The 25,384-nt window shown below is 28.7% G+C and overlaps 1 protein-coding gene across 1 annotated transcript in view; it reads right to left on the reverse strand.

The window, feature by feature from the left end:
* Positions 1-1,801: 1,801 nt before the first annotated feature.
* The window catches only part of LOC129958368 (protein patched-like), a 44,122-nt gene continuing 20,539 nt past the window's right edge, over positions 1,802-25,384 (reverse strand). Inside the window, exons 6-25 of the mRNA XM_056070807.1 lie at positions 23,787-23,907; positions 17,341-17,433; positions 17,126-17,247; positions 16,886-17,033; positions 16,518-16,658; positions 15,723-15,899; positions 15,433-15,528; positions 15,110-15,327; positions 14,397-14,590; positions 12,563-12,723; positions 11,563-11,872; positions 10,777-10,922; positions 10,088-10,540; positions 9,378-9,515; positions 9,009-9,151; positions 8,187-8,286; positions 7,467-7,736; positions 6,833-7,010; positions 6,452-6,542; positions 1,802-4,489 (exon numbers count right to left, since the gene is read on the reverse strand). Coding sequence (XP_055926782.1) covers positions 6,460-6,542; positions 6,833-7,010; positions 7,467-7,736; positions 8,187-8,286; positions 9,009-9,151; positions 9,378-9,515; positions 10,088-10,540; positions 10,777-10,922; positions 11,563-11,872; positions 12,563-12,723; positions 14,397-14,590; positions 15,110-15,327; positions 15,433-15,528; positions 15,723-15,899; positions 16,518-16,658; positions 16,886-17,033; positions 17,126-17,247; positions 17,341-17,433; positions 23,787-23,907 — 3,292 coding nt within the window. The 3' untranslated portion in view covers positions 1,802-4,489; positions 6,452-6,459. The remainder of the gene's footprint in view (positions 4,490-6,451; positions 6,543-6,832; positions 7,011-7,466; positions 7,737-8,186; positions 8,287-9,008; positions 9,152-9,377; positions 9,516-10,087; positions 10,541-10,776; positions 10,923-11,562; positions 11,873-12,562; positions 12,724-14,396; positions 14,591-15,109; positions 15,328-15,432; positions 15,529-15,722; positions 15,900-16,517; positions 16,659-16,885; positions 17,034-17,125; positions 17,248-17,340; positions 17,434-23,786; positions 23,908-25,384) is intronic.

Raw genomic sequence — 25,384 nt, forward strand, 5'->3', positions numbered from 1 at the left:
AAGAAAAAAAATTAGGATTTAAATTAAATTAAGGATTAAATAAGATTATATGAAAGAGAGAATAATGTATATTAATAGTACACAACATTGTTCTATTTATCTTCTTGAATATCCCTCGGTTAAATTTTCTTAAAAAACAAATTGAAATCTAGGTAATTTACAAAGGTGAAATTCTCACAGTTTCATAATCACAAGTTTTCTTTTCCTTCTATTAAAATCTCACGACTTCAAAAAGAAAGAATCTTTCAGGCAAAAAAAATTTTTTTAATATATCATAAACATATACTCTTTAGTTCCTCAATTTTCAAATGCATCTTTCTTTAAAAATAACATTGATTACTACGCGATTTTTTACAAGCATAATATTGGGGTTTAAAAGGTCAATGTTTCAGTTTTAGCATTTTAATTTCTAGACAAAAACGAAGATGTGATGAAGTATCGATTAACTAGCATAATCCATTTCAAAAAATTCAGTATTATATATTAATCGATATTAAATATTATAGATTTGATTAATTGATAATGAAGAGCGAAATTTCAATTGAATGAATCTAAAATTTCGTATAGATCTACAATTTAGATGACAATGCTATTTACCAAACTTCATTTATCACTGCATTTTTGAGTTACTGCGTCCTTCTTCATGCGAATAAGCAAACCATCAATTGGCCAATTCGTTAATTGAATTCAATCAAAATTTGATACAAATCTACTCTAATGATAAAGACACATGTTAAATAGATATCTAACTACTTGTCCTTTTGAATTATTGAGATTCCATAAACAAGGTCATCCCATAGGACTTCAATCAATATTTTATTTAAAATCTACAATTTTTGTATTAAAAAAATCAATTTTAATTGCTATTTACATACAAAACAAAAAAAGGCAGATAGTAGCTTCTTTTTTTAACTCAAGTATTACAAGTATGAATGTTTTTTTTTTAGGTCGTAAGGGTTTTTGTTAATAAAAGATCTAGAATGTAATGAAAAAAAAAAATTTATAGTTCACAATAAATACCTTAGTTGTTAAAAGAAATTTTTTAAAAAAAAAGGGTGATTTTAAATAATTTATAGTCAATGATGATTTGCTCTCATTCTTGTAGAAGCCTCATTATTTGACTTGCAGAAGTTTTATTTTGAACAAAATTTTGGCACATCAAAAAGGTTTTTACATTGGGATTAGTAAAATTTTCATTTTGCTAAGATTTTTATTATAGAGCAGAGAATTAAGTAATGGTCCATGGAATCGCCCATGCACTGATCTTCACCATGCACTGATCATGAGAACATTAGCTGAATCTGGAGATGGGCAACAAAGACCTCTTGTAATGAATTGATTAAAATTTAACAAATCTAGAACACAAACACTAATTGTAATTAATTTTTCTATTATAAAAGTATTCATTATCAGAAAAAAGGATATCCCAGTTAAAGTAAAGAAATTTTTTAAAAAAATCACTATTTTTACACCAAAACAATTCATGATTAAATTATATATTTCAAGGGCAATTTGGTTTTATAAGTGATCATATAGATTAATTCTGTTTCAATATCAATTTAAGAAATTAATGTTCTGTTGCTATTATTGATTTCATTATATAGATTTTTAAAACTTAATTTCATATTTATTTAATTAGATATTCAAATGAAATAATGAGAAAAATGGAACTGATAATTGACATATATGGTGCATATATTACACCATGTTTAATAACAAACATATAAAATGCTTTTAATTTTTTTTTTAAATATAGACAAGTACACTTATCTGTATTATGAAATTAAATAAATGAAGACACTTATATAAAAATATTATAAACTTTAATTTATATAGATCTCATAAGATAAATACAATAGAAATGGCAATCACATTTACAGCCATCTTTATCTACAAGTTTATACAATTTACAAAGCTTTGAATTTTTGTGAAGGCAGTGACATGAGGTCACAGAGCAAAACACTTTGCCCAGATTAAAACTGTACAAACTATATATTTCAAAACAATAGTACAAGAAAATAAATAAATAAATCTCGCTCTATTTAAGTGTCATGTTGTTAAACACAGTTAAAAGATATTTTAAAAATAGTTATCTAACAAAATATGTAGATATGTTAAAATGAAAAAAAAAAAATTAAAATATAGGCTTATTCCTTTGTACTGAGTTTTTATATCTACAAAAAATTAAGCAAACATATAAAAACATAATCCCTGAATTCGAAGAGATGCAATGATCTTTGTAAAAGATAAACAGGCAGTAGATAAGACTTTAAATGATTCCTCAAATGTGCGTAGGATGGTCTTAGCATTAAAAAAAATATATATTTATATATTAACGCATATTTTACAAAATTTTAAGCGATATTGTACAGAATGAGAAAAATAAAGTTGAGGTTTTGTGATAATCAGAATTTATTGGAAAAGTTACTTTAATTTTGATTCTTCAGTTGAAAAATGTTTTCATTTAATAGAAAAAAATTCATCAATAAATACAGATTATAAGTGCAGCAATGCATTTGAAAAAATAGTCAAACAAAGGGAAAAAAAATCTAAAAATTTATAAATATTATTTTTAAGTAAACTCATTTTTTTAGAGTCATGAATGAATTCCACCTAAACTTACATATGGATTTTTTTTTTCACAAAGTGTTAAACATAATTATAATTCTGTAATTTAGAAAACTGATTGTAAAATTTTTGTGCCTCAAAAAATTTGAAATTGCTACTTTAATCAATTTTAATTATTTTGATTAAACAAGATAATATTTTCTCAGAATTAGAACAAGCAATAGCTATGATTCTTTAATAATAAAAGAAATCTAAATGAAAACTGAATTGCTAATCAATTCAATTTAAAAATGAAAAAAAAATTGAAAAATTAAAATTTTTTAAATTTTAATCCATATTTTTCAAACATCTAAAATCTTTTAAATCTTGCTTCACACACATACACCCAGACACACACAAAACCAAATATCTTTTCCCTAGTTAATCACAGTTTTTAAGTTCATGACACAAACTCAATTCAATGTGATACTAGAAAAAAAAAATCTCCCTCTAATAATCAGTTAATAATCTATTAATTCCTGGTAACGGTACATATTTATAAAGAATGGCTTCTGTCAAAAATAAAAATTTGCAAATGTGCAAACATTAAATTTATAATAAATTCACTGAATTATTTAAAAGTAGTTATCTAGAAATTTATGATAACTTGCATCAACTTATAATGAAAAATGCATTTACAGAGATATAAAAGGTGAGGTAATTTTTAAATTCTATATTGATAAAATATTTATAAGGCAACTTTTTTTATACAAAAAAAAAAAGAACTTAAATGGTCATTTTAATAATAAACCAATAAACAGCCAACTTCTTTTATAATTAGAAGATATAACTTTTAAATCAAACAAATAATAAAACATAAGCAAAACAAATAATAATACTGATTGATGGTCTAACATTCCTTCCATTCCCATATTTGCAAAAATACTGTTTGTTCAAGAAAACATCACAGTAAATGCAAAACATTCATACGATATTATCCAGGCAAATTGCACAATATTTTTGAGTGTATTTACTTTTTTAGTATTTTTCAACAAATAAATGAACAGGTGTTTGTGCTCTGAATTATGATGCAACACAAGAATATTCAAATATAACATATATACAGACAAGAAAAATGATTTTTAAAAAATGCACATCTCGGACGTTTTGTCATTCAGTCTTATGATTGGAATGTGATTATTTTTGTAAGGAACAATGAAAAATGCTGACAAATCTAATTGAGAATGATAATATTAAATCTGAGGGATGTACAAAATAATATCTACTGCAAATTTGTTATCTAGAAGAATAACACAAAGGTAAAAACATAACAGGAAGAAGGATTTTCTACAAAAAAATCACTCCAAAAAACATCCAAATAGTTCACTAATAAATTAAGAAGACAAGGAACAAGTATAGTTAACCTCTTTTTTTTCCCTAGTGACATAGTTCAAGAGTTCTATTTGAGCAATTAAAACAGAATGAAGGTAAAAGGTTGATTTGACATGTGTAAATATATACCTTAAAAACTTTACTGCATATTAAAATCAAAATAAAGTTTCCTATATTTTTATTTTATGTACAGACTAGCGTCGCTTTTTGATTAGGAGTCATATACAAAGGAGGTGTCCATAAAAATAGGATGTCAATTTTGCAGCAATGAGATTCAATAGAACACCACATTTGGCAGAAAAATGCAATAACTCTGAAATGACCATGCACTGGACAGAACTGCCAAATCAACCTCTTACTTGAATGAGAATCTTAGCAAGAAGTTACACGGCCAAGCCAATAATCCCAATACCAAGTTGCTCATGCAACTAGCATTTCCAGCTAGAGGAGTTGTCAGTTTCTACAGCATTCTTATCTGCTGGAGGGAACCACTGGCTTCCTTCTCTGTAAACCAACAAAAATAGTATCCTTGGAATGATGTTTTAAGACACTGTAAAATGAAAAGAAAAGTTTCAATCAGAAAAAAAGATAAAATCTACCAAAAAAATACAATTTAAATTGCAAATATCATTTTAAAAAAAAGAAAATATTCCATGTTATTCAAAATTTAATCCAGATCACGGGCCAATTTATAAAAGAAAACAATATAGACATTCAAATACATTGATACTGTTGTCTCTTGTCCACATTATTCTAATTTAAAGTTGTTTAATAAGTTAGTTTGGTTTAGTAGAAAAGCATTCAGTGCTAGTTTTCAAATATCTCAGCTCAAAAGAAAAATTATTCATTTGTTTAATTGTGGATATATCAATTAAACAAGGAAGGGGGGAAATTATAACAACTAATACACCTGCTTTTTGCTCATAATGAAAATATTTTTCTTCCATTAATAAAGAAAACTAATTGTTAAACAGCATTTTTTATACTTCAGTACTTATGATCATTATTGGATTAATATCTAGTTAACACATGTTTTAATGACTGTATTATAATAACAGGCTGTTGTATGGTAAATGTCTTCCATCAGAATTCAAAAATATATTTAATAATAACCTTAATTTAAATGCCAATACCTAACCAACATATAGTTTGTGTGCATACTGATTAAAAGCATAATAATATGCAGAAAAACCATCTTATATAAAATAATTAAAATACACAAAATCCTCTAATGCTATGTTACTTTTAATTAAAATGACAATATCTTTTTAACAAACCAATTTTTTTAAACCTCATTGCCTGTCAATAAAAAAAAAATAAAGAGAATTGCTAGAAAACTATCAAAAGCTAATTTTCCACCTTAAATTTATTTAATTTTTAAAGAATGATACAAAATTTAATTAAACATTGGAAGTGGCAGCTCAGAAGTAAAAAAACGAAATGATTTGAAATATATCCAATATTTGAATAACAAAACTTAAGATGATGGCAACACATATGCTAAACTTTTTTTTTTTGTAAGTGAAAATAATTTATTTCTCAAAAACTAATTAATTCATTGTCATCAAATTTTCACTAAAATCTTCACTATGTTTTACATACAATATTGAGAAGCAACATTTCACGGCATCTATTAAAAAATTTACATTTCCATAGAATTTTAAGAGTACCTATTTGTCTCACTGTTAATAAAGATTTATAAACAATTTATATATTGCAAGAGATTTTCTTTTGTTGTCTCTTCTCTATCAATTAGATTTTTAACCTCAATTAAACTCTTCTATATTTTCTGAATAAGACATTGTCACATCACAAAAGTTTTAATCATCTCTAGGATTTTTTAAAATTATTTTCCAGACTACTTGCATCATCTAATTAAATAAAGATATACAAATCGATTCGATTATTGTAACAAGTTTTCAAGATTGACATTTAGACAGCCTTTCCCCATTTTTTTCTTTTTTTTCTATGAAGATTAATAATAATTCATTTTAAGATTACTGTTTGCCTCAAAATTCAAATATTTTAAAGAAAATTAAAAATATGAAGAGAAATGATATTCAACACTTGAATCATATAGAAAGTATTTTTGATATCCGAATATATTTAATAGCATTCAAGATTTAATATATCAATAGTACCAGTTATTGCTTTGGTTTAAACTGAATATTCTTTTTATAAATTCACTTAAAAATGTGTTTTCTATCATTTTTACTTTATTTATCTATATGCATACATTTCAAATTTTCTGTCAATGTAAAGACTTTTGTATCTTTTATACTTATGATCAATTCATTATATGAAAAATGTATAAGGTTATGATTAAACTGAAGACATAAACAAATATAACAAAGAGAGTTAAGACATCTTAAATCTGATTAGTTAAGATGTCTTAACTCTCTTGATTTGACTTGTTTATTTCTTCAATTTAATAAATCAGAAATCCCTTTGCAAGTATTGAAAGATCAGTACAATAATTTAAAAATAAGCTTTTATAGAAATTATAAATTACCTCAAAATTTAGGTTGGTGAACTACGAGCACTTGAGCTTCTAGAAGAGGAACTATCTCTTCTTCTTTTATGCCTTGAGGTGTCCAAATTGCCTAGAAAAATAAAAGATTAGCAATAAATTAAAAGTTCTTCTAAAAAAAAATCAAGAATAGATATGAATATTTCACCTTAATATTTTGCTTTTCCCCAAAATAAATTTAACTCCATTTTATTTAAATATATTTTAACACTAACTAAAATATATTATCACCAAAAAGCATTCAATTGTAATACAATAATTTTTATTGTTTATTTTTAAGTAGCAATCTGATTGAGAGTGTAAAACATAAAAATGAATATAAGTGAAATCAAAATTATAGAATGAAAAAGTGGTTGTACTCACTTGAATATGGTGAATGGACTTCAACCTTAACTTTAGCAGTAGCTTTGACTCGAGTAGTAACTGTTGTAGTTCCTGAGGGCTGATTAGCAATATTTGAAGTGCTACTACTAGTAGTAGTAATATTCTCACCACATGGTGTGTTACATTTTGAACTATCTTCTGACTGGCTGTCCGTATTCTAAATTCATAAAAAAATATATTTAGTTGAATTTTTTCTCCAAAACCTTACAATTTGTTATATTGTATTTCATAAAGCTATTGCATTCCAAAAAATATTCATGTTATAATTTAAAATTGGATAAAATTATGAAGGTTATTTAAGATTATAAAAGCAAGAAAGGTTATTAAAAAAATTATAAAAAATTTTAGAAAATATTTAAATTTTTAATCTTCTGAAATTTAATCATGTATGACAAATAGCTCTATTTTATCATACCATTTCTTCTGTTTTAATATAAAATAATTATTCTGTCACATGAACTGCAATATATATAATCTATTTACAACACACAAAAAGAAAAAGGAAGGACATTTTACCACATATCAGACAATCATGTAACAGAAAACTTATTCCAATTACTGATATCAAGAAACAATGTATTGACTAGCTATAAATAAAAATAATGAAACTAACCTCTGGAGAATTTGTAGTTGTATTAACAGTTGCAGCACCAGTTGTAGTATTTGTAACTGTTGTTGTTTCTACAACTAATTCTGGCTGGACAACTATTTCAGGTGAATGTCGAGACGTAGATTCTTCCGTGATCGTAGATAAAGAAATTTCAGATGGCACACGGGGATATATCCGTCTTGAAAATGGACGAGCATGTTTTACTCTCAACCTAATAGGTGAAGGTTCTGGGGTAGGAGTTGATATTCTATCAGGATTGTCATAAGGAATAACCTGAAAATTAAAATTGATATGCATAAAATGAAATAAGTTAAATAATTTTTTTACAAAATAATTTTTTGAAATTCAGATAAATAAGAGAACTATCCAAAAGTAGATTATAAACTGTCAATATTATTTTGTTCATTAATACTAAAAATGTCTTTTCGCATACAAAAAAAAATTACTAACTCCTTCTCTTAAACTTACTTATCTTAAACATCATTTTTAAATGTACAGAAAGCATTATTATAATAATTTTTATACCAATTACAATTTGATTATATTTTTTATGCCATAATTCTGCAACATTTTCATTTTGCTATGAAGTTTTATTATTATTTGTTGTTTCGTTCGCTATTCTGAATTGTAAACATTCTAGTATTATATAAATCTGATGCTCTAACTATAATAAATTCCAAACATTCATGAAATTTTAAGCAAAACTCTGAAGATTCTTCTTACCTCCCCAGGAGGTCCAATGACAGACAGTAGGATAGGAAACACAATCATTCCATTAAACATACCAATGATGATAAACGCACACAAGACAGTGAAAAAATACCTGAAAAAAGATTATATTTATAAATAAGGGATTTTAGTGTTTAAACAAGAATTTCAATAAAAGACATTGGGGGGATGCTGTCACATGTACAGAAATAAAATAAAAATAATATCCAAAAATTTTATTTCCAAATAAAACATTTTTTAAACAAAAATTATTTTGAAACTAATCGATATGCTTGGAAATAAAATGTTTTTTATTAATGAAAAAAATTTTAAATTCAATTTTCAGAATACTTTCACACCTTTCCTTATGCTTTAAAGAATTTATGAGCAAAATTTGAAGAACTATTCAGTAGCTTGGATTTGAATAGCATTCAAAATATTTACTAATTTTAACTTTTAATTTATATAGATAAATTTATTAACTTGCTTAATAAACAAAAAAAGCATGAATTATCATTCATATATGCATATTTATAAAAAACATTTTAAATAATGATGCTTTACAAGAAAATACTATAACTTGCTTAACAAACAAAAAAGCATGAACTATCATTCATATATGCATATTTATAAAAGAAACCTTTTAAATAATGATGCTTTACAAGAAGATACTACATAAAAAAATAAGCTCTTTCCAAATTCATAAAAAGAAAAAATATTACATTAGTAGGCCATTATTTTATTATTATTACAATTTAAATCATTACTATTATTTTTTTACCATTTTTTTAATGAACATTAATATTGTTTAAAAAAAGATTAACAATAAGCACATACCATGAAATAAAATCGAATTCAGAAAATGATAATGCAATAACACCAGCTAAAAATGGCAAGCCAGTATGTAATACAGGGCGAAACATATACTCCAACGCCATAGCCATTCGATGTTCCCGACAGCCAATACTTGTTAAAAAGCCCTAAAGAAATGAGGTAAAAATTAACTTAATATATCCCTAAAAAACATACAAAACTAATAATAAATAAATAGCTATCACAAATTTTTTTGAAGTGATAAAATTAAATCTGAAAAAATAATAGTTAATTGTCATGATAATAAAACAACTTTAAAATGTGATAATGCATACAATTTTGAATGAAGTACAAATGTCAATGATCAATTTTAGATCAGGTAATAAAACTTACCATCAACAATTGAATAGTAAATGAAACGCCCATTCCAACAGCACAGATGAGGATAACAGATGTGACAGCATTTAGTCTAATTCCTACTATTCCCATGAAGCCAAACAATTCAACAACTATCAGAAATAAAACAGCAACCTAAAACAAGTTTTTAAAAATTAGACAATAGCCAATAAAACAATAACTAAACAAAATATTGTTAAATATTCAATTCGTAAATGTGGCTAATAATGATCAATTCATCTCGTCATTTGAATTAATGTCATTGTTAATAATGTTGATGTATCATCAGATAAACCATTTATTACCATCGTTTACAATTGTGATTCACATTTTCTATCTTAATAGAGACCTCTTCTTTTTAAGTACAGCCAAAAAGGAATAATCTAATTCGATAATAAATATGAATTGAATAACATCAGATGCGTATTAATAACTAACTAATAAAAAAAAAGACAAGAAAATGTTTCGTAATTTTTTTTATATTTCCGATATTAAAATTCAAAAATCAACTTTGAGTGAAAACATCCCCAAGGCATGTTTGTACAACATTACAATGCAATACCTAAAAATATTCATAGAATAAGTGGATAATTCAACTTTTGGATTTTCAACTCGAACTATATCACTAACTCTTGAAAGTACTTGCCACAATTTTTGTATTTATAAATATAAAATTAACTGGAATCAAAATTAAAGATAAAACTTACCTCAACAATAGCAGCCCATGGATTTAGTAGAAGCAGACTTAAGACTGCCAATATAACAATGCACACATAAAATATTGAAATGAAAAGATCTGTTCTGAGATTAACAAATTGTTCCCAATAAGTAAAAATAAGTCCACTGGGAAAGTTCGGCAACCCTCTGGCTTCAAATTTTTCACACACTGCTCTGATTTCTCGTATTGTTGCAGTTATTTCTTCAGTGGTGCTCATTTCATCAAGGAAAAAAGGCATCTGAGCATAAACTAAAGGTTGAGATTTTGGCATTTTTAAGTCAACATCCTGAGGATCATGGATCCACTGCCGAGGCTCTGGTGCAAAGTAGGCTCGAGAAGCAGAATATGCAAGTGGATCATTGGAAACCCAAGCAGAGAGGTAGTTGTAAAATGGCTTAGTATTTATAATACCATTTCCATCAACAAGTCGCATTGTTTTAACCTAGAATAAAAATAGTTGTCAAAATAATTGGACATTATAATAGTATGCAAATTAAAGAATTATAAAAATGTATGCCTGCCTGCTTGACTTTTGCAGGATATGCCATTTAGACTCATTACAAAAAACAACCATAGGTAAAGAAAAATATATTATTCAGCACTTTGAAAAGTTTTTTTTTTAAATAAAGTTTCTGTTTCTTTTATTAATTTTAAAAAAATCAATATCTTGTTACTTACCAGAGATTTATCCACAGGATTATCAATGCGACCAGTCTGCACTAGAAGTTTGTATGCCATAATAGCATCATCTGTAGCATTAGGACACCAACCTTCTTGAGTAATACAACCTTTATTCCACTGCTCATCAAAGGCTTTTTGTAATCCTAAATAAATATTATTTCATTCAGAAACAATGTTTGATTGAAAATGTGTTTATTATAAGAAAAGTTAGGTTGAGAAACTTCTTCTAATATAAAAAAACAACCAACAAATAATTATATAAACAGCCACTCATCTTTGCTATTTTATTATAATTAAAAAATAATTCAATTTACATTTCTGTAAATATACCATCTATGTAAAATTATTACATAAGATATTCTATTCTTAAAATCCACTATTCTATGAAAAGATGGACAGATATTTATAAAATCTATTGCAATCTATTCTTAAATTCAAACTAATAAAATCAAAATAAATTTTGCTGTATTAATTAATAAAATAAAGATTTTTTCAGAATAATCTGTGATGAAATCTCAGTTGAATCTACTTTTGCTATTGATTAAAAACAATACAATGGATATTATTGATAAATTTAAATCCAAAATTCAAACCAATGGGTTCTTTTGATTACCAACCATATTGCTATTTCCCTTAGAAATATCCAGAAACTAACCAAACTGGTAAAATTTCAACCGCAATTTATGCTTAAAACAAAATTAGTTTTGAGAGTTATAAATATTAATTCATAATTCTTTTGTTATAGATAAGAATAAATCTTAGCAGAAAGGTGTAATTACTCACCTAGCAGCCAATCTCTAAACATTGTTAGCCAAAATTCTGGTGGTTCTCCATTCTCATGTTTAATCTTCTCTATTCTAGTGAACGCTTCATGATAGTCATACAGAAGTCGCTGATTAGTCGGATACTTGAAATTTCCTTTAGTGACTGCATACATATTGAAAAGACCAAAATACTTTGTTCTTTGACTTAGAAATTCATACTCATTAGTACCCTTAGGAACAAAATCGGTCAAATCTAGACCATCCTTAACTCGATATATGCCCCAGACTCCAAGAAAAATGGAAACACTGCATAATATCATAACCATCACCTTGAAGGGGAAAAAGGTAAATAAAATATAAATAAAAGCCATAATAAAATGAATATATCTTCATAGTTACAACAATGGATTCATATTTTATAGACAAATTTCCATACAATATTTTTATTGGGTATATTTTTAATTTGATATAATAGATACAACAGATATCATAAGTTTTATTTACAATCAGAATGAATAAAACCATTTAATGCTGCAAAGAGATTATCATCTAAAATAAAATCATTACTCTTTTCCGTTATTAAGAAAATTACTAATTTATTATGAATATTTTCTGTTAGTCATTTAATGCTTCCACGTCTTCTAATTCAGAAGAAGAAAAAAAAAATATTCCCAAAGTAATTAAATACTAATGAAAAAGTAACAGTGCTAATATGAAAGGCCAAATTTTAATCAAAAAATATATACACACACAATTGGATGATCCTCACATGCATAAAGCCTATAATTATCTAGTAAAACGGCAATTAATAAAAAGTTTTTTAAAGAGATTTTTTTTATATCATGATTTTATTATATCTTCAATGCCTAAGTTGTAAACCATGTCCTTAAATCTCTTTTACGTTTAGTATCATCTTTCATTAAATTTAATTAAGAAATAAAGTGCACAAAAACAAAAAGATTCATAGGTAATATTTGTTACATTTCTCAGAATATGTATGAAAAAAAAATTATAATTACTTTCACAGGTGTTCTTTGTAAGGCTGGAATTAAAAAATGCCTCAAAACCCATATCAGCAAAGACCCATTCTGGCATTCTTTAGTAATAGATATGGTATCACCTTTTGAAACTGGATCTTTGTTTGGCGAATTTAGAGAAGACAAATTATCATATGATGTTGCTGAAAAACAATATAACTAAGTTACACTGCTCAATATTCAGTTTACACTGTTATATTAATTATGTACTTCACAAGGCAATATTATATACAGGGTGGTTATAATAAAACTTCCCCAGTAAACAACATCCTACAAGGCAAACGGGTGAATGGATTGCTGAGAAATTTGGTATATAGACTATATATGAGACCCGATCAAGGAATTTCGGGAAAAAAAAAAAAAAAGTTCCAAAATGTTTACTAGTGGGCGCCTTTTCCCGAAAAACATTAAATTTAACACAATAAACGCCCAAAACGGGATATAGAAACGATATTAACAATCCATAACAAGAATTATGAATAATAAAATGTATAAACCGGAAAAAACTGTCATTTCTGGGGGAGGGGGGGGGGCGAATGTCGAGATTTGCATGCGTGCAAAGTAGAGGAAGCTTTATGCAAAACAGGTTAGAGTATGAAACGTTTGCGGCCGTTGTCATGTTTTATGTCCGTGCGATTTCTGGTTATGGGGCCACTTAAAAAGTCTGGTGTATCGTGGATATTCTGCAATGTTGAATGACTTTAAAAGCTTCATAACGCTTTATGTGCGAAGCATCACAACTAAGATCCGCTGTTGAATAGACTGTTCAGCGAATTTTGCAAGTAAAAGAGGGTGGTTACATGGAACACATTTCCTTACATCGTCTTAGACAAGATTAACAACTGCTCCTCTTGTGCATTTTCGTCCTAATCTGTTCTTGTTTCTGCAAACTGAACTTTTTGTTTTTCTCAAACAGCTTATTGTTCTTTTTTCCTTACCTTTACTTAATGTAGTTCGATGACTGTGTGTTCGAAACTAGTCGATATTGTTTCTGTATTCCGTTTTGGTCATTTATTGTGTTAAATTTAATGTTTTTCCGAAAAAGGCGCCATCTGATGGAAATTTTTGATTTTTTCCTCCAAATTCCGTGAACTCGTGTATAGTCTGTATACCAAATTTCGATACAATCCGTTCACCCGTTTGCGTTGTATAAAGCTGTTTATAGGGAAGTTCAATTATAATCACACTATATTTATATAATACTGTGAATGTTCTTCAATTTAATATAATACATAATAAACTAAAATAATCAACAACATATACTATTAAAACTTTAGTCACTTTTGATCAGAATCACTAGCAAGTTAATAAAAAATTAAAATTTGCTTAAAATTGTAACAACATTTTATAGCTAAAAGGCAATTTTTATCATCCAAAGACTTGTTATTAAGCAATTATTTTGGATAAGAGTCAAACTGTAAAGAGAAATCAAGTTAAATAACAAAATGTTGTTTATGAATTCTTTCTTAAAAATATTTCATTACAATTCCACAATTTTTTTTTTTTTTAAGTTCGTAACACTTCCTTCCTTTGATTCTACTGATCAATAAATTATGAAAATGAGCAAGTTATATTTAAATGCAGGAGCATATTCTGTAACATTTAAATACTAAAAAAACTAAATTCCTAAATTGCTTTTACAATCATTCCATTATTAGTTATAATAGTTTCTGATAAATATAAAAATTGACACTTTAATATAAAATTTTAAACCTGAAAAACAGCAAGGAAGGTTTTTTTTTAATTATTAATAAAAAAGATTGAATTCAAAAATGAAAATGGGGTTAGAAAATTAATAATTGTTGTTAACACATACTAGGTGTTCCTATATGAGGCCATGCATCATCTCGTTGATTGCTAGTTGGAGCCAGTACAGTTACGACATGGCTACCATCTGGAGGTAAGGCATGTGTTACAGCTTGCCGCACTGGAACTAAAGCAGATGAATTGGAATAAGGCTTGCTGGTAGGCCTATATAACATCTTTTGTTTCTTACTAGATGTTTCCTCACTAAGAGTAAAAAGTAAATAAAGAAAATCAAGTGTTATCAAATTTGAAAAAATAATGTTTTAATACCGATACAGCATTTAATAAAGCCATATAAAAAATACAAATTTTGAATATTTTTACAGATTAGCAAATGCTAATTTATATATATATAAAGTTTATGTTAAGCTGACCTCTCATGCAAAATTTGTATTTAGAGAAATTTCCTGAGATATGTTTATATTCCTATAAACAAAATTAGAGGAATTATTTATTAAATAATTTAAAATAAAATAACTAAAAATTTGGAGACTATCCAAACATTCTATGTAATTCAATATAACCTTTCATTTAAATCTTAAACAATACAAGTTTTGAATACATACATTTATATAAGAACCGGGCATGACTTTTAGAAGGTGTTGAAGACAAAACACAAGTATGCATACAGTATTGAGAAAATATAGCATACAATCCTTAAAATAATTTTATTACTGGTATACCACTGTTTTAAAAGAAAGGGAGAATAGAGAAAAAAATTACCATTTGAATTGACTTTTAGCAGCATAGCTAACCAAGGCTGGAAATATAAGAATAATTGTAAAAAAGTTGAAAGCCATTAGCAAAGCCAACTGAAAAGCAGCAGTTCTTAGGGCAGGCATTGGAATAGTGCCAGCGATGCAAAAAGCACATATTTGGCAGATAGTCGTCAAAAGAATATTAACACCAGTTCTTCTTAGTACTTCTCCAGTCAGATGGTCCTGAAAAAAGAATAAATTTTTAGTTAAAAACATATATAAAGAAAGTTTTTTGAGGATCCTTTTCAGAAAAATAGATTTTAAAACAAAAATAAAATAAAAAAGTACCTCTGGAATGAATTCCAATTTTAAGCACTCTTTATATTCATTGATTATAAGGAATATATGACTCATTCCCAAACTTAGAGCAATAATTGGCACAACCTAAAATGTAAAAAAACATGAAATTAGGTAAGACAATTTATTATTTTTAAACACAATTTCTTAGGAAAATAAATGCAGTTTAGCTCAACAACTGATTTTTCTCTAAAAAAAGGCAGTTAATTTTTTTTTTAATTGACAAATATACGAGACAGAAAAAGGCATTCTTCAAAAGATATGGTATTTTGAAAACTTACCTGAATAGAAATAGCATTGAAGACAAAAATGGAAGCACTGATGTAATACCCAAATGTTGTACAAAACACAGAGCAGGCTGCAACAGACAAAGCTAAAAGAATCAATCCCACAATTGGCAAGAGGCATGAAAATGTAAATGGTCCAGAGAAATTCAGCAATAAGCAAATGCATCCCAACTATAAAATAAAAGTGGCATTCATATTTACAGTAAAAGCCAAAATGAATATAATATATATAACCACATAAATAATAAGCTAAAATATAAAAACAAAAAGCAACTAAAATATTTAAAAATAAAAAAATTACTTATAAATATTGCTGCTGGTAAAGAAAAGTAAGAATTAATCAAATATTTTATTTCAAATTCCTATTTCATGATTAAAAATATTTTCTCTAATTACAAAAATCATTATAAATTCATATAAATTTAAAAAATTAGTGGTAATTATTTTTTAGATGATACTTCTTAGATTGTAAAAATAATGCCTTTTTCCCACTTTTAACAGGAAATAAAATTCACATCAGATTTTATATATGTATATAATTTACTTAATTTTAAATAACTAATCAACAACTAAGACAAATGTTTTCAATCGTTTTTTTTTTTTTTTGAAGTGCTTGTAGAAGGAAAAGTGTTGCAATTTTTCTTATGCCTCATGTTTTTGTATATAGACTACCCAACTCCCAGTGATCATGATTCACAGTTTAAAAAGTTTATTATAAACTTGAGCAAAAAATAAAATGAACCAGTAAAACAAATACAAATTAGAATATATTTTAAAGTGTTGGCTTACCATAGCAATTGGACCAATACCCAGTCTGCGAAAGTTAGTGGTAGAAAAGTCCTTCATTCTATCGTCCAAAGAAGTATGAGAGAACACATTGATAGCATTGCGCAGTTCTAAATTAGAAGCTTCAGCTTCCCTTAAGACAACCTGAAATACAATAGCATACTTGTAAGAATTATAAGCTAATAATTCAGTTTAAACTGATACAGAAAAACAAATGCCATATACTTACAGCATTCCTCAAAGAAGCAAAGAAGTCAATAAATGTTAGTAAAAGATAATGAAAATTAATAAGTAATAAAAAATCAATTTGTATTAATGTAAAATAAAATAAATTATATTATTAGCTTAAAAAGAAAGGCATAAGTAATTACTTCTGTTATTTTTCGCTGAATGGCCTCCAAAACTTTCTTAGCCTTATCAACATTCCAATCCAGATTATGAACTTTGATATGATCTTTCCAAAACTTGTATGTTTCTTCTTCAGACATCAATTCAATTATACTTTGTAATGCTTCAGCTCTAAAGAAGAGAGAGAAAAAAATTTTTTTTAGTTTCTTAGTCTTTATATTTTATATTATATATCAAAATATAAAATAATGCAACATATGTACCTTACTATATGACCAGTTTTGTTTTTTGTAACACCACCCAAAAGAGCTCCTTCAGGCCACTGCATGTACTTTGAAGCAAATCCAAAGCAACCACCAGTAAGCTCTGCTCCAATATTTAAAGGCTTTAAAACAAAAAGCAAAAAATTATCAAAAAATACGTTTTTTTTTTAAATAAAAAATTATGCAAAATTCGATTTAGAGCAAAAGATATCCACCTTGGAACTTTTTTTGTTAGGAGCTGTTTCGGGACATTGGTCATCATTTGGATTTAGACATGGTTTCTCTTGATAAGCTGTGGTAATACCCGCCTGTAATAAAATGAATAAATTCAAACAAACAGCAAAAATAAAATGATGTCATTTAAAGATTTATGAATCAATCAATCAATCACAACACAAAATGCAAAGGCAAATATGAATATTTACAAATACATATAATATCAAATACATAACTTTTTGCCTTTGTATGTGTGTATCCATCGGAATTTTGATTTCCAACATGAAAACAAATTAATACATTCTAAATGGTACCTGTAATAAAGTTGTAAAAAATTTGATTTGAGGGAAAAAATATAATTTAACAAGAAAGCACAAAGGTTTAGTTTAATTATAGTAACGTTCCCTTGTAAAGCAACACTAGGGCTATTTCGGACCTTGTAATTTTGAAACGCGGTCAGATGACAAGGACGACACCTGAGCTGGCACCCCTCCCCCTCTCCACACCACACCAGCGAGAGGACGTTTGGCCCTGATGGATTTAACGTGCAACAGACCCCCTTACACGACGGTTATTCGGTGGAATCGGGTCTCGAACCTGAAACCCTATTGCTCACGAGCCAAGACCTTAACACCAGGCCCGTAGAAAGCACAAAGGAATAAACATAATAAACTGGTTAAGTTTAATTCAATTAGTTTGGATTTTAAACAAGCGTTTCAAAAGGTTAGAAGATTTCACACCATTATTTTAACTACGCATGATAGCATTTTAATTCAAAAACATATCCTTTCCATTTTGTTTGTCATATTTATTTGAAGAAATCAACTCACGGAAACTTTGAAATATACTACAAAAAAAAAAGGGATAAAAAAATCTCAAAATTAACAATCCCCTCAAACCGACAATTTCCTGATTCGCATTCGCAAAATTTCCATACATTTTTTCGAGAATTGTTAATCGCCATCTCCATATATTCCAAACAACAATTTAGCAAATTGCACGGAAGGGCCGAGGTAAGAAGATAAATTTGTAGAACGTACTCCTAACCCACACATTGATGGAGGACCACACAAGAAGTCTTGGCTGACTGCCAAAGCATTTTTCATCACGAGGAAAACGTTGCGCTTTTCGGCAACCGAGTGGAGCAGCGAGTGTGAAAAATGCAATTTGACAACTCTGAAAACTTCAAAGCGTTCAACACTTATTAAACATTTTTACCGCGGAGAGAAACAGAGGTGTGTTTTTTTTTTGTTTTTGTTTTCCCTGCTTCTTTAAACGACGGTAAAAATTCAACCTTTCCACAAATAAATGTCCTGTGATGCATCGCATTTTTTTTCTATGAAAATTTTTACAGTATAAGACTGATTATCTCACTTTTTTTTTTCCTCTCCATGCAGCATGACACCACAAACGCACTAATGTAAAAAAAAAAATGGTCAAATAGTAAAAACATAGTTTAAACTGCAAAATATATTTGATTCACTTAATAATGATGTGTTAGTAAATTATCGAGTGAATTTTGTTCCATGAATATTATATATGATATGAATATTGAAGTAACTAGTATTTTTATTTCATGATATAAAATATAAAAACTTATTAAGGTTTAACGTAATAGTAAAATCTGATGTTAGAGAATCAAATATTCATTAGTATTATTAATTATATTTATTTACAGATAAAACAGCATCGGCAAACAATTACCGTCAGATAAAATAAGGTAGGTGACTAGGCTGAAAATATTTTTAAATAAATCTTTTCTGAACAGTTTTTTTTATGAAATCGTTTGCTTCCAAGTTCATTCTTGGAGAAATTACATTCGCTTTTATATTTATATAAATTACGTTTAAATATTATTTTGCATCGTTAAATAGTTTTCTTCAGTTCTAAATTCTGATGACATTTTCTCATTAAAAACACAATAAATTAAAATCTAAGCATATTTTTTTAATTCAAATGTGATGTAATAATTTCTCAATATGCCGTGCAGTTCTTGAACAATAGAATAAGCAATCTATTAATTTTAAAAAAAAATTACGGTTATTTTTAATACTTTATAAATTCGAAAAAAAAAACTAAAAATTAAAAATTATGTCACTCGAACCCTTATATTAAGATAAAAAAAAATGTAGCTTATTCCTTAGTTCAGTAACATAAGCCAATAATTATATTTCTTGCGTTGTACGAAAAAGTTTCAGCAAATCATTTGAAAAATTTCTAATCTAAAAAGTTTTACTTAAACCTACTTTTTAACCATAAAAACTTATTTTCTAAACATTGTTACCTTTCAACAGATATACTTTTGCCTCATTTGTGTTAATTTTTTATAACTAATTTCAGAAAATACGTCTTTCAATTCTTGCGCATTATTATTACTTTTTTTTTCTTCAAAAAAAATTCAATTCAAACATAGTTTCTACTATGCAGCACGGACGTTGTTAATATTGCTCGTAAAATGTAAGTCAACTGTTATTTAACATCTTTAGCAATACTCAATCACAACCGTATGAATCACTTTCTCCAATTACGAAACTACTTTTCTGAAGCATTAAAAAGGAACTACAGAAATCCGCACTGAGAAATGTGGGCACAATTCCGAAATCCTGACTATTTGGCAACGCATGAAAGAAAGGACAACATTCGGAAAGATCCATGCCACACACAGACATACATTTTCTTTGAAATCGGGGCCTCTCCTCTCGTAAAAACATCGGGTGAGGTCAAGGAGCCGCAAGCAAATAGGGTTTCTTTCACTGGAGAAAGCTCTTTTCCATGGGTTTCTTGAGGGTAGAAACGGGTATTTTTCAAAAGAAGACACCCTGCCATGTGTGGGAGGTAGAAAGTCCCGCTTCTGAGGAAAAGAGGTAGGTATCCACAAAAGCCAAGACGGACAGCGTTATTAAAGGATTCTTAGGATAGTGGCCATTGATATGCATAAGCACTATGTCCGAATTACTGCAATGCCAAAATTGGAATAGCAGGGTGTTTTAACAGGGATTTGTGTTTACTTATGTCGCAACTTTATTAAAAAATATTGTTCATTTATTTGTTTTAAAGATGCACAGAAATAGGTAATAGTAACAAAAATCGGCCTTTTTATATGTTTAAGCATAATGAATGAGATAACAGTCCTCATTTTTACACGTTCAAGCATAATGCACGCGGTAACAGTCATCATTTGATAAATGCAAATGATGACTGAAAAACTTCCAAATATCCATAAAAATTCACATGCAAATTAAAAATTGCCTTTTCTTTACCTTCAGAGATTTTATTTTAAAAAATTGTTTTTCTTTTTCAGAACCTTTATGCTTTTGTTAAAAAAGAAAGGAAACTTTATTCTTTGCTTTAGCTAAAATCTATGACCGCTGTCCATAAAAACTTGAGGAATTCTTTTGTCTTTGCAAGGGTTACTTGCAAGCAAACTTTTATCAAAAAAATTTAAGTTGCAATTCAAATTTTTTTAACAGAAAATTCGCTCTCAATTTCCTTTCGCTGATACTGCAATGAATCGAATTATTCATCCGGAAAGAAATCTCAATTGCTTCCAAAAGTTCATTTAAGGTCGAGTATGAGAAAGTATCAGTTTAAAAAAAAAAGAGTTAAATGTTCTTATATCTGAAGTTCGGTCTCTTTGGGCAGACAATAAAAGTTCGCTTTCCAATTATTCGTCAGGTTTTTACAACTAGGTAGGGAGAAAAAAAAAGCCTTTGTTTTATGGTATTGATTAAAAAATAGAAAATCAAAGTTTAAGTTCAATTTTTCCGTTTGCATACAAATAATACTCTAACAAGATGTATTGATTAAAATTATTATTTTGGAAATGGCAAAATAGATATTTACAAGAAGGAGAATAAAGAAGGGGAAGACATGATGAGAAAACTAAATAAGGTTCTACATAGAAATTATTAAGTAAATGCAAAATTTTAGTCTTGAACATCACATAAAACAGGACTCAATATTATATATCCAGTATTTCAGTTTTGTGTCATTCTCATTAATCGAAGCGTTATGCTTTCATAAAATTTCGAAATTGCCATGATTCTATTATTTAAGTGACACGCACATCAAAACTGTTTTATTTATTTTGATGAACCTAACGGATAGCATGAAAATCAAATAGTAAAATAGTCCATGGCAAACGTAGTAATACATAAATGAAAGTTATTATGTTTCCATATTGGTAATATAGAAAATGCAATATTAAGGCATCAACTTAAACGCGAAACACATAGTACAGATTAACCAACTTTATGCATATCAACAAAAAAAAAAAATTGATATTCTGTATATATGAAGTAAATTAAGTTATAACAATATATGAATCAAATTCATTTATTCTTAATTCAGCAAAGAATTTTTCACTGTGGTCGATTCCTCCGAATTCCAAAGCGTTTCACATTTCATATAATACACAACATAAAAACTAAATAACTACAGAATGACAATCAACTCTCTTCACGCGGTCAACATACAATTGGCGCTTTAATTTGTTATTCCACATTTTGGGATGGCGCTGTTGTGGTATTGTAATCCATTTCGTACGCAAAAGCATTTGGACAAAACGCAAATGTTGCATTAAATCAACGACAGAAAAATGCCGACAATTTTCTATTGCAATTTTGTCTGCTATACAGGGAGTAATATATCATTGCCAATTTTATTAGTATACCACCTCGACCAATAAAATAATAATAAAAACGAATGTAGATTTACAATCAACTGCGAACGTCGAAACAAAAACAAAAAAAAAACTTGCACGGTTCAGTTTGTTCAGCGCTCTTGATGTCTCAATTATTCACAGGTAAAACGTTTCGCTTCGTCCAAAAAAGAAATAAAACCAGGCACCCAGCGATGCCTGCAACTAAGGTGGCTTTATGTCCCTCACTGAGCGATGGAAATCGCTGCAATCTCAGTTCCCGTAATGTTTTATTGTGGCTTTGGCTGGCAGATTCAGATGTAAATGGTTAAAAGTTTGCAATGCCATTAAACCTTCTGACAAGATACTCTGGCCCATGGCTACGAAAACGCCGAACAAAGAAAAAAAAAACCACTGCATGAGGATGCAGGTCACAAGAAAAGAGGATTATAATACCCGCCACAGAATGAAGAAGAGAGGGGTAGAGGAGAGGGAGAGAGGGTGGGGCGGCATTTCTAGCTACGGTGGTGGGCGAAAAGGGAGGTGGGGGGAGAGAGAAAGAGTATGACGTAGTCGGGGACCACCCCGATCGTAAAGCGGGTGGTCAATATCAGCGAATCCTGGGGCTATTTCTCAGTTTCTCCCACTGGCGTAGGGATCTTTTTCCTTCTCTTTCTTTCCCGCTAATGAAAAAAAGAAATCGGCTTCCCTATTTTCTGGCAGTGGAGAAAAAGGAAAGATTCATTCAAGTCGCTGCGGTGGAACGGGTTACCTGAATTTACACTACTACTAGAGCATTCCTGGAAGATAGGAAAAAGAAATTCGAAGCTCATGCACTGAATTCATCGCATGGCAACCTGCCTCGCAAGAGCAGACGGACAGCACTTTCTAATTCGGGTACATTTTAATACAAATTAATATTATAATGATTAAATTGGATTATTATTTAAAAATGTGAGCATAATTTCAGCGTTTAAAGAAATGCATTCAGTAATTCTTGTAAAATCTTTAATCTGCTCGCAGACAATACAAAATATACGGCATTATACGATTGAAATAAGAAACTTCTTGATTGTGCACGCATTTCTAGATCTTTTTCTTTCATAGCTGTTTATAAATATTGGCACAGATAATCAGTGCCTTCTTTATTATAAAGAAAATAAGATTGGATTTCATAGTACATTCGACACAAATTAAACTTTTCATTTTAAATAATAATGATGATGCCCTTTATAAAAACTCTAAAATATAATATTTTTCTTAAAAGGAGGAGTAAGTTCCTTTCATTATAATACATGACGGCTAAAAAGATCTAATTTTCCCCCTATTTATGCTCTTATGCAGCGTTCACACGAGGTCAACTATTGCGCGCAATGGAAGGCCACGCCTACTTCAAGATCACGTGACCACGATGGGACAATGGCAATTTATTGTCTCATCAGGACAACTAATTGTCATTATCCCATTGGAATCCCTTGATATTCTTGAAGTAGGTGTGGTTTTCCACAGCGGGCAATAGTTGGCCCCGTGTGAACGCTATTTTACAGTTTCTAACAATCTTGTGCTCGCCTCAAAACGTCCAACAAATTAACCAAGGTAATGTCATTTGAGACAGCAGTATATTTTTTTAAAAAATTTAAAAACAATTTTATAATTTAGTGATGTAAATTGTAAATTTAAAAACATAATTATATCATTTGGTGATGCAACACCATCATCCGAAAAAATTCAACATAAAGGAATTCGATCATTTTTATTAGCTCGAAATGGTAAAATATGCAGGAAGCACAATTAAAATTTTCTTACTCTTTTCATGAAGGCTTCCATGGCTTGCAAAGTATTTGACGTGGCATAGTACTTTTTGACTGACTCTATTAGACTCAAAGGATTCAAATTAGACCACTGCACAGCATTCATACTCAAACCTCTGTAAAAGAAATTGTATAAAATTTACCAAACAGATTTCAAACATGTGATGTATAATTGAACTGATACTATTTTGAAATCTCTAATATCTAAATAGATAACACCATCCACTCAATCGACAGCGAAGGTAACTGACACCCGGAGCATAACACAATTTCTTTGCTCCCTATCAACATTCATGGTTTAACAAGTGCAAATGATGCCTGGAGCACAGTATTACTTTTGCGCCCTCGTTAGATAAACGTATGCTTTGTCCTTATGGCGTTTTCGTATGACGCCTAGGCATCTCCATCCCACCCTTAGTTCAACGGTCGTTGTTGGTACTATATAAGCTTTGGAAATGTAATTGGACTAACGGTTCTTGGAAAACTGAGATACTTACGGATTTTGTTTTATTTTTGTCTTGAATTATGATGTCTATGAAAGACTTTATTATTCATTCGAGTTCATTAGTTTGAATATATAGAAACTCGATGAACGCAAATGTCAACCAGTGATACACAAAATTTATTATGGTAGTAATTCCAACTATTTGATTGAAATGGGAATGGGTCGATTCGGATATGTGGTAATTTGGATAAAGCTCCGAAATTAGTTTTTAAAAAAAGGCAGAGAAATGTCCGATACCGAAAAACAATTTAATTCTCGAAATTAAGAGAAGGGTACAGAAAACTATAATAGTGTTGAAATGAAAAAGAAAAAAAACCTACAAACCAAATTACATATAAAGAATCTATACACATACATCAAAATTACTTATGAACAATACAATCAATCAATATGTACTCCATTTTGAATGAAATATGACGAAGAGAATCCTTGATCAGTTTAGTTTAGTTATATTAACGTCCCATTTTAAAGTAACACTAGGGCTATTTAAGGACGAACCTCGTAATTTTGAACCGCGGGCAGATGACGAGGACCACACCTGAGCTGGCAGCCCTTTCCCTGCACTTCCACACTACACCAGGGGGAGGACATTTGACCACGACGGATTTAACGTGCGCCAGACCCGCTTACAAGACAGTTCTTCGGCGGAATACGGTCTCGAACCTGAAACCCTCCGGTTCCGAAGACGAGACCTTACCACCAGGCCATACTCATTTCAGCATACATACTGTTCTGCAGTTAATTGCCATTTTTATGACAATATACTTTTTTTTTCAAGCATCGTAATTAAAACTCCTTTTCAGTGCATCCTCAATTTTTTTTTTACAAATAATAAGATAAAAGATATTAATTAGATGAAATAATTACATTAGATAAAATTAAATATTTCCTTCACGATGGTTTCATTTTAAATCAATTGATAAATGAAATAAATAAAATATTCAGAGAAAAATTACAAAGACAATTGCATTGTTTAGCATAGCTTATGAATTATTTAAAATCTTAATAAAAAAAGCCACAATTCAGGGAATAAAAGCATTAAATTCTTAATATGAACCAAGAAAGTAAACAACTACGATGAGTAATCT

The sequence above is a fragment of the Argiope bruennichi genome, chromosome 2, assembly GCF_947563725.1.
Source record: "Argiope bruennichi chromosome 2, qqArgBrue1.1, whole genome shotgun sequence".
Classification (NCBI taxonomy): domain Eukaryota; kingdom Metazoa; phylum Arthropoda; class Arachnida; order Araneae; family Araneidae; genus Argiope; species Argiope bruennichi.